The sequence below is a fragment of the Panthera leo genome, chromosome D1, assembly GCF_018350215.1.
Source record: "Panthera leo isolate Ple1 chromosome D1, P.leo_Ple1_pat1.1, whole genome shotgun sequence".
NCBI classification, from domain to species: domain Eukaryota; kingdom Metazoa; phylum Chordata; class Mammalia; order Carnivora; family Felidae; genus Panthera; species Panthera leo.
The window spans coordinates 102,928,823-102,944,194 of record NC_056688.1 but is presented as its reverse complement, the minus strand read 5'-3'; the positions used below and the strand labels follow the sequence as shown (position 1 = coordinate 102,944,194).

Here is a 15,372-nt window from a genome sequence, read left to right as displayed (position 1 = left end):
TACCAGTGTAAAAAAAAAAAAAAAAAGACATTTCACCAAAGAATATCTATAAGTCTTTGGCACAAGGAACTCTACAGATTACTATCTATCCCATTTTTGAAGATTCCTTGGGAAAACATATACCGTAGCCTCTGGTGTGAATTCCTCCCAAGCACTGAAATTGGAAACTGGATACTAAATGCCAAATCAGAAATCAAATTTAAAATGCCTGCTTTTCTTCCCGCAATAAAACAACTCAGCAAAGGAAGATCCGGCCCTTTCTGTCGCTCTCTTGCAGGGGACATGTTCGCCAGGAGCCCCGTCCTCAACCAATCCGGCCCCACCGAGTTCGTGTTCCGCGCCTTCACCACCGTCCCCGAATTGCAGGCCCTCCTCTTCCTCCTCTTCCTCCTGCTCTACTCGATGATCCTTTGTGGCAACGCGGCCATCGTCTGGGCGGTGCGCACACACAGCTCGCTGCACACCCCCATGTACTTCTTCCTGTGCAACCTGTCTTTCCTGGAAATCTGCTACACCTCTGTTGTGGTGCCTCTGATGCTTGCCAACCTTTGGGGCGCCCGGAAACCCATTCCGCTGGCTGGCTGTGGGGCCCAAATGTTCTTTTTCGTCGCCCTTGGCAGCGCTGACTGCTTCCTCTTGGCAATCATGGCATACGATCGCTACGTGGCCATCTGCCACCCGCTGCGCTACACCCTCATCATGACCCAGAAGCTGTGCGTCCGGATGGTGCTGTGCGCCCTGGGCCTGGCCCTCCTCCTCTCCCTGCAGCTCGCCTGCTTGATCTTCACCTTGCCCTTCTGCGGGCACCGCCGGGAAATCAACCACTTCCTGTGCGACGTGCCTCCCGTCCTGCGGCTGGCCTGCGCCGACATCCGCGTGCACCAGGCCGTGCTCTACGTGGTGGGCATCCTCGTGCTGACCGTCCCCTTCCTGCTTATCTGTGTGTCCTATGTGTTCATCGCCTCCGCCATCCTGCGCATCCGCTCCGCCGAGGGCCGCCGCCGGGCCTTCTCCACCTGTTCGTCGCACCTCACCGTGGTCCTGCTGCAGTATGGCTGTTGCAGCCTGGTCTACCTGCGTCCCCGCTCCAGCACCTCAGAGGACGAGGACCGCCAAATCGCCTTGGTCTACACCTTCGTCACCCCCTTACTCAACCCGCTGATTTACACCCTTAGGAACAAGGATGTCAAAGGTGCCCTGAGGAATGCCATCGCCAGTAAAGCAGCCTCGGACACCCGTTGAGGCTTAAGGGGCCTGGGGGTGGGTGTCTGTCAGTGGCCGTGATAATGGACTCTGAACAACGAATATGGAATTCTCATACTTACCCCCCCCCCCCCACTTTGCAGTTGACGTTTCTTTTTGCCATGTTGGCCCCATGTCCACAGTCTGTACTCATTTTCTTGAAGTGCTTGAATAAGATGAAAAATGTGGACAAAAACCTCAATGCAGGAGCGCTAGTCTGCGGGCCCTACTTTAAAGGTTCAGAGCTCAGTCGGGGCAATTGCTTCGTCAGGACCTCCCCCCCCCCCCGCCCCCCCACCATGCATGCTGGGACTAAAGCATCACAGACGCCCTGCCTCCTGAGAAGGCGATGATACTGAGGTATCCTGTGAACGACGCCTTCAGTTAGATGTGTTCCTACAGACATAGATCTTACTAAGAGAAATACACTGTATTGTTGTTTTAGATACGAACGTGTGGCAAACAGAAGCTTATCTAATGCATCAATTTCCTTCCTTCCATACATCCCAATGGGTTGCCTTCATCGTCCTTCATTGTGCCAGGAAGCGGGCAGGAATTGGCATCCATTGACTGAGCAGGACGCCAGCGCTGCGGGTACAAGCCCTCCGTGCCCTTGTTGGCTTTCCTGCAGCTTTACTCTCCTTCCTCACCTCTTCCGGTGCCTTCTTAACGGCTACTGGTCGAAGACCCGCTCAGCAGGTGGCGCCACTGGTCCTCCCACCGCGGCACGTCCTGCAGCCCCATGGTGGTTCCATCCTCCTGCACCTGCTCCCTGACCACAGGCAAACCCTGTAGAATTCGCTCCTCGGTGCCTTGTACAGCTGGCTTCATGCTGCCCAGCCTTCCTGAGGAACAATGAAGTAAAGAGGGATCCAAGGACAGTTCTTAACAGAAATTACCTACTCCAGAACAGTTGGGGGCGGACACGACCTGTCAGGGAAGGGACTGGATGCTGCCCATTAGGCTGACTTCAGCTAGTGACCCCAAGAAGTAAGTGTCAGCCAGGGGATACTAAAACTCACCTAAGGACTTGGTACAATGTTTCTAAATGCCATAGGGCTAAGTTTACCGAAGGCCTGAAAATGCTTCTTTTTACTAATTCAGTAATTCTCGTTCTAAAATCATAATGTCAAATAATTAAGGCTAACGTAACTGGAACTAGAAGCCTGTTCCTTACCTTAATAAAACGAAAAGGCATTAAAATCTCACTTCCAGTGTTGGACACATGAATATAACATACTTACAATGCATTTCAATCAATATTAAACAACAAGGGGCAATGTTTCTCATCAGAACACTAAGTGGTAAGAGCTAGAAACAAACCTGTATGTATAACGGGAGCCCAGTTTGGTAAACACACATGTGCAGAATAACAAATACACACACACCAAAAAGTTAGTGGTTCTTATCTCGGCTTTGTAGAATTATGGGTAATCGTTTCTTCTTTATTCATTCATGCATGTTTCCAAGTTTTGTAAAGTGAGACTGTGTTACTTTTGTAAGCAGATAAATGACAGTTTCTGTAAACTCCTATCACAGCACAATCCACCTTTCTTATTCTTCCTAAACTGGCGTATTTTTTTGTCTCAGTTACTTCTTCTCTTCAAAATGACTGCTTTCCACGCTTTTAATTGTTTTCACGCTGATGTCACATGGGGGTAAGGAGAAGGACTACAAAGTGTTAATTATTCTGGAAACAGTCATGGATTTCACAATGTATGAGAAATGCCTTTGCTTCCAGCTAAATGCTGGAGGGAAGGAACAGAAGTCTGGTTGGCAAGCTGCTTATCAACCTATGCAGGCCAAGCCACATCAGGACAGAATGAATCAATTACATGTGCACACTGTGCGAGACATTGTCGAGAATGCAAACATGAGGAAAGTTTCCAACTGTGTTTCCATGCCTCCTTTTGTTTTTATTTAAGGTCACAAATCATATAGAAAATTAACTTGGGGGGGTGGCGCCTGGGTGGCTCAGTCGGTTAAGCATCCGACTTCGGCTCATTTCACAATCTCACAGTTTGGGAGTTTCAGTCCCGCGTCGGGCTCTGTGCTGACAGCTGGGAGCCTGGAGCCTGTTTCGGATTCTATTTCTCCTTCTCTCTCTGCCCCTCCCCGACTTGTGCTCTGTCTCTGTGTCTGTCTCTCAAAAATAAATAAATGAAAAAAAAATTTTTTTAGAGAAAAAAAAAGAAAATTAACTTGGGACCCAAAAAGAAGGTGAACTGTTACTCTATCCGGATGAAGCTTCCAGAGCAATGACCAATCCTTTCAGCTGGATTACTGGGCTCCCCTAGTTACCTTCCTGGGCATATTTTAGCTGAATGGAAGCTCCTCCTTTTTGTCTTTTTTTCTTTTTTAAAAATTAAACATGACACTACATGCAGTACAAAATGGAAATCACTTCCATTCACTGAAATGACACTGCCTGCAAGTAACTTTGCCAGAAACATCGTTATGTCTTCTTAAACACTTTATCACTGATATGTTTGTCACACTGGGTTTCTCCAAGTCCTTTCTCCTGGTTCAACTGGTGCATGAAAGGAAGGGTTAGCCACAGTGGTGAGGGTATCGTTTCCATGTGCAAATTCCTTCCCAGCACTTCTCAAAAATAATTATTTATTTTTAAACCCAAATTCTGAGAAAAGGTATTTTGAGAAATTAGGGAAATTGGAAAAGGCATCGTAACTCTCCCGCAAGAATTAAAGCATAATAAGCAACACAGAGAGGCTACTGGTTTAGAGAATCCACGAATGTCCAGGGGAAAAGAAAGAGCAGGAAACATGACACACAGGGTCAGAGGTTAAGTTTACACGTTTGGGACCAGGAAAAGACCAGAACAAGAAGCACTGGGCGAGAAACCGTCACGACAGATCAGTCAATCTTGCCGGTAGCTGTTTCCGTGTGTGAGTTCGTGGCCCTGTCTGCTGCTAACTTTGAGTCATCCTTGCAAATAAAATAGTCATAAGCTTATATGCCTGGGAAAATTTATACAAATCCTATGAGTGATGTTCTAGGAAATAACACGGTTTGGAAGCAAATAAGTCCTCAGATTGGCAGTTTTGACCTGTGATCCTGCACAGAACTGTTGATACCAGTGGGAGATTGGAATGTGTCTTTCCTCAAATACCACCTGGTAAGGCTCACGGGCTTTTTCCAGCATTTGCGTATTCGCTGGTATTCACTTGGTATATAGTAATATACCTACTGTTTCTAACCATTGAACAAATTTTAGATGCCTACCATAATGAGTAAAGAAGATAAAGAATGGTGAGAAAGGTTTTTACATGGCTTAATTTTGTTCGTTCCTGAAAATTCCCAAGAATTCCATTTTCTCCTTTCCACAGGTTGAAGACCAAGGAAACCATAAAAGGAGTTTGTTATTTGTGCCCGTCTGTTTTATCCAAGCACGACTAACGAGTGTAGACGGAGAGATGGCTAGATAAGAGAAGGCTGGAGTAAGAGAGATTATGTAACAACACATCCTGGGCAGATGGTTCACTTTGTGGATATTAGATGGGTCAGAAACAACCGGCAACAGCACATCATCAAACGTCACAACAGGTATTTTCACAATGACGACCACATTCCCTTTCCTCCCTCCCTCTCCCTCTCCCTCTCCCAGTAGCTACTTTGAAAACCACATTGTAAAATTATGGATTCTAGGGAAAATAATAAGAAGCTTGAAATAGGATGGTGATTATTGCTTGAACCTCTCTTTGCCCACCAGCTCCGACTTAAGACTTGTCTTAGTTGCTCCTTTTTGGTTTCTACCCAGCTCTCATGAGAAGGAAAAAAGTATGATGCTCATACATGGGGGGAAAGAGGTTACTCAACAGAGATGGGCCACAGTGTTTTGTAACCATCCCCTGAGATCACAGCCCACATACTTGGTGATCTTTGTAAAATTGTTTTAGAAAGGCACCTCGATGCCATAATACAACAACCCCTTCAACAAATATTAATCATGGGTGTTCATTTACTCATTTTTAAACAAATGTGTAGAAAGAATCTACTATTTGCCAAAGTCTCTGACTCTATGGGTCTAATGTTCCCGAGAGGGAAAGAGATAATACATCCATATGCCGGTGCTATGAAAATAAGGAGGAGAGTGGTGATGGGGGCCAAGGATTTGGGATACACAAGAATGTTGAGGGATGGTGACTTGGGGATGAAAAGGGGACTGTATTATGTACCTGACACTGTGCTATATGCTGGAATTCATAGACAAAACACAAGATACCTGCTTTCAAGGAGTCTACAGACTATTGGGAACATAACCACACAATTATTAGTGTCTTACACATGGTGTAAGATGTGCCTGTGTCTTCCTCAACATAAGTTTTGGTGCTTCTTATGTGTATTCTCACAGAAGGGTTTATATTTTTTCCATGGCCAAGTTGCTCTTAGAAACTCTGGCTCCAAAATGTCTAAGACTCCCTCCCACCCATACATACGAGTCCAGAAGCCTCCAGCAAATCCCTGTGGCTGTACATAAGTGCCCACTGGCTTGTTCTATCCTGGGTCTTCTTATTTCTAAGATACCGCCACATATCTGGTCTCATCTCTCTTGTCGAGTGTGGACCAACTTCCTGTTAGACCAAGACATCTTGGAGGTCGATATCTTCCCTTTCGATGTTACCATATGTAGAAACATCCTTGGCTTCACGCTGCCTCCCAGCTTCTGCTTCCAGAATCCCAGCAAAGCTTTAACATCTCCACCTCTGCTTCTCTGGCAGAAATGACAAGGCAAGAAAAGAATTTTCCAGGAACTCTGATGCCATCATATATTCAAATTCCCCTTGAAGCACAAAAAGGAAAATGTAGTGGCCTTATTTTGGTTTTATTATATTTTAATTGAAGTGTAAGCAGCATACAATAAAATGCATAGATTTCCAATGGCTTGGTTTCATGTATTTGGGCAACTGTACTCAATAATAAGATATTTTCATCACCCCAGAAATGTCTCTTGTGCCACCTTTCCAGTCAATTCCCCTCCCTGCCGAGTCAACCACTGTTCTGACTTCTATCACTGCAGATTAACTGTGCCCATTCAGAAATTCCATATGAATGGAACCCACACAGTTTGTATTCTTTTTGTGTCTGGCTTCCCTCGCTTAACATGATGTTTTTGAGATTCAAACAGGTGGTTATGAATTTCAGCAATTTGTTCTTTTTTACATCTGAGTAGTATCCCAGTGTATGAATATACCACAATTTGTTAATCCAATTTCTTTACCCATTGTGAGCTTGATTCTAACGTCTCATTTTTGTTTCTGGGTGTCTTATGCTTGACATGTGAAATGGACACTTGTCATCAGATGGTTTCTCTGGCCCCCATGTTCCAGTTCTCTGAACTCCCATGCCCCACTAGCCAGAGCTTAACACACCTATGTCTCAACCAGGCCTTTCTGGAGATATTTTGTTATCTGAGCCCTTGGTGATTTTATCAGTGTTTATCTCAAACCAGCTAAGAAAAAAAGGCTGGGATTATGGAGCTTTTAAATTATACTGGACTGGAAACCACTTCATGCAGTTCTCTTTTTGGTTCTGCCCAAACTAATCAACTGATGTCAACAAGGCACCCATCCTCCTAGGGATCAATTTACTCATTTGTACAATGAGCGATGTTTTAGTTGACCTTCGTGGTGCCCTCCAGCTCCAGATTCCATGACTTTGTTCGTGGAATGACTCCACACCATGTAATTTATGAGCGACTAGAAATGATTGATAAGGAATTGGTAAATGCAAAAGCAGCACCTTTCCCTGACATTAGAAGCGCTCCAAGATCAGGCCCCAAGGTACAACTTTTCAACTTTATTTCTTACTTCTTCTTAGGAACCTCAACCTTAATGACACCGGTCTCTTTACTGAACCCAGAACATGCCATGCATGGTCCCACCATGTGGCCTCTGCTCAGACCATTGCCCTGCTTCACAATCCCTCCCTGTGTCTCCCCACCCAGGTACACCCTACCCATGTTAAAAGAATGACTCTGGTTCACGTCTTCCATGAGATATTTACTTACTAGCCCAGTCCACAGATAAGTCTCTGTCTCCTGGATTCCTGCAGCATTTTCTCTACCATGCTTGATGGCTGACGGCAATCACTGTACTTGTCTCCACCTGCCATTGGCAACTTCAAGTTCTTGCTTCTTTGTTCACATCTTGTATCTGCAAGTTAACCGTGAACGTCTAAGAGGGTAGAGCCTGAGTGTTAACCCGCATGACTTCCCCCTAATACCTAAGCCAGAACAGGATATGGAGTAAAGTCTAAGTAATGTTTTGTTAATAAACTTTGAACAGATAAAACATAGTCAGAAGCTTAGGAGATTTTCCCAAGTCCTTCTCTTTCGATAGGGCTAACCCTCAGGTTCTACCTCCAAAATTTCACAGCATGGGAGAGAAAGGGGGTTTCCAGTTCCTGAAACCTTGAACCAGGATAATTTTGAACTCTGGAGGGAAGATTATAATGAGCAATCACGACAACCAGAACCCAAAAGGTTAGGACAACTGTGTATCCTTACCCCTCAGGGAAGCAGAAAACAATCCAGATCAGCCAAAGTGCGATCCCAGAGTCAGAGAGTCTGATGACAAATGAAGGAGGGGGATGAGGAACTTAGTCAGAGCCTCAGGGCCAGCTAGAAATGGGGGGACTAGGACTTGTTTTGCTAATACTCTTGCTGTAGTTTTCCAAGAGACCAAGACTGGCCATCCCCTTGATGACATCTCCACAGGGACAACATCGCCCCCACGTGGGCAAAAACCAGTACTTGGAGGTGAAAAAAATCTTAGATATTCTAATGGTTTTCTCTTCAAAGCTCACCTTTATCTGACAAAATCTTATTCCATAGTATTTAATGTCATGGGAGCTGGAGAGAATTGAAGATAAAAGATACAAAGGGTCCTTAAGAGGAGAGGGTACCTGGGCAATAATGAACACAAGGTTGAGAAATACTGCTCTGGGCTAAAGGGGCTTATCCTTCCCTTCTCAGAGTGTTTTCATTCCCTTGGAAAAATGGAAGCCCCACAGTGTGGTATGAAGTGTACAGATGAAAGAGGCCTGAGTACATCTGAGTGGCACAGAGGTGGGTTGGATTGGACGCTAACCCTTCAAAGGACACTGCTCGCCTCCCAAACTCTGCCCTTTTTCCTAGGTCTCTCAGCCAGCAGACATCTACGTGAACCTGATTGCCAAACCTGCCCACACAAAGTCCCCCTCCTCTTCCAGACTCAGATTGATAGCCATGTTTCTGAACGTGGTTCCTGACTTCCTGTGTGGCCACGGTTAAAAAAAAAAAAACCAACTACAGACCAAGGTGGAGTCACTTCCCCCGGTATAGTAAACCAAGACTTAACTGCAGTTTCAGCCTCTGCAGGAGTGGGGTTTTAAGCCAATCCATCTGGGATGTTCTGGTCAGCACCAGTAAGGTAATCTGTCAGATGGGATCTCTCTCCCCCATAGGAAGATAAGGTCATTTGCATGATGAGACACCCCCCCCCCCCCCCCCCCCCCCCGCCCAGCCCTTCCTCCTAAAGGAAGATGACCTTGCCTGAAACAATCCTTTTCTTTCATTAATAACGTCCTTGTGGGGCGCCTGGGTGGCTCAGTCGGTTAGGTGGCCGACTTCGGCTCAGGTCACAATCTCGCGGTCCGTGAGTTCGAGCCCCGCGTCAGGCTCTGGGCTGATGGCTCGGAGCCTGCAGCCTATTTCCGATTCTGTGTCTCCCTCTCTCTCTGCCCCTCCCCCATTCATGCTCTGTCTCTCTCTGTCTCAAAAATAAATAAAACGTTAAAAAAAAATAATAATAACGTCCTTGTCCTACCCTCCTTCTTATAAAAACCTTTCATTTTGTAAAGCTCCTTAGAACCCCATTCTGCTTGCTAGTGGTATGGTGCCTGATTCATGAATCATTTAATGAAGCCAATTAGTTCTTCATATTTACTTGGTTGAATTTTTAAAGTTTAGTTATTTATTTTTAGAGAGAGAGAGAGCACAAGCAGGAGAGGGGCAGAGAGAGAGAGGGAGAGAGAGAATCCCGAGCTGACTCAGAGCTGTCATTGGAGAGCCTGAAGCGGGGCTCAAACCCACGAACTGCAAGATCATGGCCTGAACTGAAGTCAAGAGCCGGTCGCTTAACCAACTGAGCCAGCTACGTGCCCCAAATTTTGCTTTCTCGCACTGCGAAGGAGCCAGATGGTGCAACGGGAAGTTCAGAAGAGTCAAGTGCCCAAGGTTGACGGGAAACAAGAGATGAGAAGGAACGAGGTACAAGAGCATCCTTTCCTTTTCTCTTCTCTGAACTCCTGGCTGCAGTGGCTCCTTCCCACAGGCTGAGTGAACATGTCTGATGAGTAATCTCGGCCCCTCCACGCATGTGTGCAATCCCTTTGCAGTAAAGTGTCTCACCACTTTGTTTGCATCTAGCCTTGCCTCCTTCCCTCAGTTGTCCTCACCTCCCCGGGGAGATCTTCCAAATAGAATGTCAAGATCGAAATTCCTGTTTCGGAGTCTGCTTTCTAGAAGACTCATGCTAAGTTGGCAGTTGTCTTAAGCATTTCAGGCTGTGTAACAAAACATCATAAACTGGGAGTCTTACAGACAACAGAGTTTTGTTGCTCACACTTCTGGAGGCTGGAAGTCCGAGACGAAGGTGTGGGCAGTTTCCCTGTCTGGTGAGAGTCCACTTCCCGGTTCATAGATGGCTGTCTTCTCCCTGTGTCCTCGAATGGTGGAAGGGGATGGGGGTCTCTCTGAGTCTCAGTTCTGAGGGCACTAATCTCATTCATGAGGGCTCCACCCTCATGATTTAATCACCTCCCAAAGGACCCCCCCCCCCCCCGCCACCTGCTAATACCATCACCTGAGAGTTAGGTCTGAACATATGAATCTGAGGGGGACACAAACATTCAGACCATAACTGTAGTAGAAGGAGCTCATAAACATATCAGGATTATGGTTCCACCCACATTTCCTTCCTACCTATAACTAGATAGATTGATATAACAGAACAGCTTGCCTTTTCTTTCTTCTTCATGATGTAGTTCTTTTAAATATTAGTCCTGAGTAACTATACGGTTAGTCTATAGGTTGAATTGTTTCCTGGTGAGGAGGGCGTGAGTGTTCCTGGTTTGGGTCGGAAATACCCGCACGACATAATGAGGCACATGTAAGCATTAGAAGGGAGGTACTGATTTAGGTTGTGTCTCTGGCTATAGAGCATCGCTTGATCCTGCCCTCTTCAGGGTCTCTTTCTCCTGCCTTCCCAGCAAATCTGTGAACCACCCCAAATCATTTCAGTATGTTTCTTTTGTGTATCAAAAACCCAGGGTTTATTTCATTCTTTGGCAGCTAAGAGCCCTGAGTGCTGAACCACTGGACCCCGAGATTCCCTTCCAATGCTGACATGCATTCACATGGCACAAAGACCATAGCCTCTCCCCTTCCGCTAGAGACAGAATCTCTTTGGAGTCCTAACCCCCTAATGCACGAATTTCACTTATTTCTTGAGGTATTTCCTAAGTGCTCCCCCTCTACTAGGCACTAGAGAGGAAACAGAAGGAATCCAAAGTATTTACCATCTCACTGAAAACCTGAGACACACAGCAAACAATTCACTTGCGGGATGAAGAGCCTCAACCAACAAGTGGGAAGGGGCACCTGAGGGCAAACAAAGAAACAAAACAACAGAGCTGCCTGGCTCTTTCCCATTTTCCTCACCGAAGCTGGGATGTGAAAACAACCGTCTGTTTTGAGGAAAGCACTTCAGGGACACCATCCCAAATGACACTGAAAGAGCCAAATGTCCCACGAGAGCCCAGCACCATGACTTGTGTTTGGGGAAAAGAGTCTGGTTCTGAAAAATACGAAAGAGCTGCTCCCAGGCTCCCCGCTGCTACCCTGCCAACAATCAGTTAAGCTGCTGGGTTCAGATTCCAGTAACTTCCTGAGCTCTTATCATCCTTCAGAGGTGAGCCTGTTTAGACTTTAGCGCTGCTCTTAACCAGTGAGGCAGGTGCCTCAGGGACTCCATTTGTGTAGGACTGCTGGCAGGTGGGAGAGACAGGAGATTGTCACTCAAAACTACACGTCGCCATTCTAGTCAAGCCCAAGCCAGCCCAGGGCTTAGTGATCACAGGGCCTTAGAAGGCAGGTCTGTGTCTTGCCCTGAGGTTTCAATATCGATGCCTGCCAGTTCTTTCTCTCGTCATGGCTTTGGGTGGGAATCTCCCTTCTATAGATAGGCTTCCCCCCTCTGATTTGTTTTATATATATATTTAAGTTTATTTATTTATTTTGAGAGAGAGAGAGTGGGGGAGGGGCCGAGAGAGAGGGGAAGAAGGAGAATCCCAAGCACTGTCAGCACAGAGTCTGAGGCGGGGCCACGAGGTCATGACCTGAGCCAAAATCAAGAATGGGATGCCTAACCGACTGAGCCACGCGGTCACCCCCTCTGCCCTCTGACTTGTAAGCCAGCCTTCTCATGAGCAAGGAGACCTCAGATCTACTGCTCAGTCTCCACTGCCCTTCAGTTTGCCAGAATCCCAGAGGGGGAAGATTCCTGGGGTTTGGCCTCTTCATGGAAAGAAAAGTTATTTGGGGACACGATTATCTCGGATCTTTGGGAGATGAGTGAAGGGAGAGAGAGAGTAAGAGGAGGCAATACAAGCAGAGCAGAAAGACTGGGAGGAACCACATACCTCAGCCCTCGGCCCAGTGTTCTTCCCAGGCGGGTGCAAGGAAACCCAGACTTGGTTCAGTCTCCCTTCCCTGACTCTGGGCCGCACCTTGGGGGGTCCCTCTTGCTTCTCAGTCACTGTTAGTTTTAAAAGTAACTTCTACTTTGGGACTCAAGACCACTTCTAGGTTTGCAAAAGCCTGGACCAATTCAACACTTTAACTTCACACCCTTCAAAGTACTCGTCCTCCCCCATGAGCTCAGGCAGCTTGGGGAGATGCAGTGGGAAGGAAGAAGAAAGGGAGGGGGTAAGAGGACCAAAGTCCTCAAGTCTGCTGGCATGGAATACGAACAGTTGGTGAGTTTCGCGTGGCAGGCGTGCTCTGTCATGAGACCGGTTGGGGTTCTTCAGAGGCCTCCTTTCTGGGACTGCTTGCGTCAAGGGCAATGCATTTTCTACCTGATCTTTTTATGATCCCTCTTTTGTAAGAGAGCCCGCCCACGACCTCACTGCTACGGCCTCCTCTGCCCCAGCAAGATCTTTTGGGTGGAGTCCCAACACAGTGGTCTGAGTCCAACAAGATCCAGCAGCACTCACTTGGCCTCTAGATAGGAAACTCACCTACTCATGCTCTGCCATGGTGAGGGTGCAGAATTGCCCCCCACCATGCTTTCTCCCCTCCCCCAGCCACAGGTGGCTAATCCAGGGAGCCTCCCATCTTTATTTATTTTTAATATATGAAATTTATTGTCACATTGGTTTCCATACAACACCCAGTGCCCATCCCAAAAGATGCCCTCTTCGATACCCATCACCCACCCTCCCCGCCCTCCCACCCCCCATCAACCCTCAGTTTGTTCTCAGTTTTTAAGAGTCTCTTATGCTTTGGCTCTCTCTCCCACTCTAACCTCTTTTTTTTTTTTTTTCCTTCCCCTCCCCCATGGGTTTCTGTTAAGTTTCTCAGGATCCACATAAGAGTGAAAACATATGGTATCTGTCTTTCTCTGTATGGGGAGCCTCCCATCTTTAGAAGTGGCCCACAAACACAAGTCTTCAGGTTCTTACAAGTCCCCTAAACTTTCTCCATTCACCTAACATCCAGCCACGAATGAAGTGAACTTCTGGTCTCCCTTCTTGTACACGTTCCCCAAGAGTAGCTTTTCTGCATCCTCCCCCTCACGTGAGTGGGCAGGAGCACCCACACTGCAGTGTATTTCAGTAAGCTCGCTTGGTTCTCCTTCCCAATCTCTTCCCTCAGTGACTCTTCCCAGTTCTGTCTTCTTCAATTTCAAAATGAAAGCGAACGCTAGGAAAGGTGTTAGGGCCATTTGCTTCATTTTTAAGTAATTCCTTCAGGGGTATCCAGCATCTTTAGAATATGGAGTACGCCTCACCTGTCGTCCTTAGTTTCAGGCTTTTCACTACATTTGGAACCCACTCTAACCATCACTGTCAGAGTCGTGTTCGAGTTTCAAACGTGTTCATTGAGAAATGTCTATCGTGGTGGCTCTGACTTTCGAAGGCATTTCCTGAGTCTCTGAACCGCTGACGTAGTTCCTCATTAAGTAATCCTCCTCCACGCCCCTCCAGCGGCTGCAGCCAAATGTTACCACACTGGCTTTTCTTTGGGTCTGTGAAGACCTTGTGTTCCTTTCTCCAGATCAGCAGAAATATGCATCACGGAAATCGAACCACCGTCTCTGGGTTCCTCCTTCTGGGACTCTCCAACCAGGCTGAGCACCAGAAGGTCCTCTTTGTGCTTTTCCTGGGTATGTACCTGGTCACTGTGGTTGGGAATGGACTCATCATCCTGGCCATCGGCTTGGATTCTTACCTTCACACTCCCATGTATTTCTTCCTTGCCAATCTGTCCTTGGCTGATATTTCCTCCGTATCCACCTCAGTCCCCAAGATGCTGATGAATATTCAGACCAAGACTCAATCCATCTCCTATGAGAACTGCATCACGCAAGTGTACTTTTCTATTGTGTTTGTCGTTATTGACAATTTCCTCTTGGGCGTCATGGCCTATGACCGCTTTGTGGCTATCTGCCACCCTCTGAACTACATGACCATCATGCAACCCAGGCTCTGCGTTTCACTCGCGGTCATTCCGTGGGTCCTCAGTAATGCTGTTGCCCTAATACACACTCTTCTGCTCCTTCCGTTGCTTTTCTGTGACAGCAACACTCTCCCACACTTCTTCTGTGACTTGGCTCCTCTGCTCAAGCTGTCCTGCTCAGACACAAGGATCAATGAACTCGTATTATTTATCGCGGGCTTATCGGTTGTCACCTTCCCCTTTGCCCTCATCCTCTTCTCCTACATCTGCATTGTCAGGGCTGTCCTGAGAATCTCATCCACAGAGGGAAAGTGGAAAGCCTTCTCCACCTGTGGCTCTCATCTGACAGTTGTATTGCTCTTCTATGGGACCATTGTAGGGGTTTACTTCTTCCCCTCAACCACTCACCCTGATGGCGGAGATAAGATTGGTGCAGTGCTATTCACTGTGGTGACGCCCATGATGAACCCCTTCATCTATAGCCTGAGGAACAAGGACATGAAAGGTGCCCTAAGAAAGCTCCTCAGTAGGAAAATCTTCCTCCCTTTGATGCCGTGGGCATCTGATTTATCCCCATAACCAGATGGATGATTCTGCCCAGAGTTTATGGCATAGATGTGATGGTTCAGTTTTAGATCCGCCTCCGAGGGGCCGGGGCTTTCCCACATAGCTCTGGTCTTGGAAACGAGGTCCTAACCCCATTGGTAAGTCACAAGGAAAGCGTATTATTCTGATTCTCATCTATGTTCCTGCAAACTTGGGCACAAATCATTTATAACTTAGACAATAACAAGTGCATGTAGTACCTTTTACAGCTTTGGAGACAGTTATTTTATTTATTTATTTGTTTGTTTGTTTGTTTATTTATTTATTTGAAGACAGTTATTACTAATTCCTTTATTCAATCTTGATTTCTCTAGGTCAGCTTTTCTCAAAGTCTGTTTTGCCAAAACTACTATTCAGTGAGATGTTCACAGAAGGGTCCCACATCCAAATAATGTGAGGCAACTCTGAGCTGCATGAAGTAAATGTCTTTACTAGACAACTTCTTAGAGCCTTTGGTATAGCATAAATCTCCAAGAAGGCAGTATGGTACGCAGCAATTCTCAAACGGATTCAATCATATATGAGCTTATTCAGTCGGATATAACCTGACTCATCACCAAGTAGTTCGTGGAACTAGTGTGCAAAACATAATTGGAGAAATGCATTCAATGACAAATCAGAGAGCATTTCTTTTTTTTATTTTTTTTTATTTTTTTTATTTTTTTTTTAATTTTTTTTTTAACGTTTATTTATTTTTGAGACAGAGAGAGACAGAGCATGAACGGGGGAGGGGCAGAGAGAGAGGGAGACACAGAATCGGAAGCAGGCTCCAGGCTCCAAGC

The 15,372-nt window shown here is 46.4% G+C and overlaps 2 protein-coding genes across 2 annotated transcripts; both read left to right on the top strand.

Moving 5' to 3' along the window:
- Nucleotides 1–282: 282 nt before the first annotated feature.
- On the top strand, nt 283–1,242 carry LOC122201340 (olfactory receptor 10Q1). The gene has a single exon (XM_042907211.1). It carries the CDS (start codon nt 283–285, stop codon nt 1,240–1,242), a length of 960 nt encoding a protein of 319 aa, XP_042763145.1.
- Nucleotides 1,243–9,439: 8,197 nt separating this feature from the next.
- LOC122201339 (olfactory receptor 1S1-like) lies at nt 9,440–14,563 on the top strand. Its single transcript, XM_042907210.1, has 2 exons — nt 9,440–9,511; nt 13,583–14,563. The coding sequence occupies exons 1-2, from the start codon at nt 9,440–9,442 to the stop codon at nt 14,561–14,563; spliced, it is 1,053 nt and encodes a 350-aa protein (XP_042763144.1).
- The last annotated feature ends 809 nt before the right edge of the window (nt 14,564–15,372 follow it).

Excerpts from the sequence above, each read along its gene's own strand:
- LOC122201340 (XM_042907211.1), top strand. The coding sequence starts at position 283 with ATGTTCGCCAGGAGCCCCGTCCTCAACCAATCCGGCCCCACCGAGTTC.
- LOC122201339 (XM_042907210.1), top strand. The coding sequence starts at position 9,440 with ATGGTGCAACGGGAAGTTCAGAAGAGTCAAGTGCCCAAGGTTGACGGG. Across the intron at positions 9,512-13,582 it reads AAGAGATGAGAAGGAACGAG|ATCAGCAGAAATATGCATCA; the intron begins GTACAAGAGCAT and ends TCCTTTCTCCAG.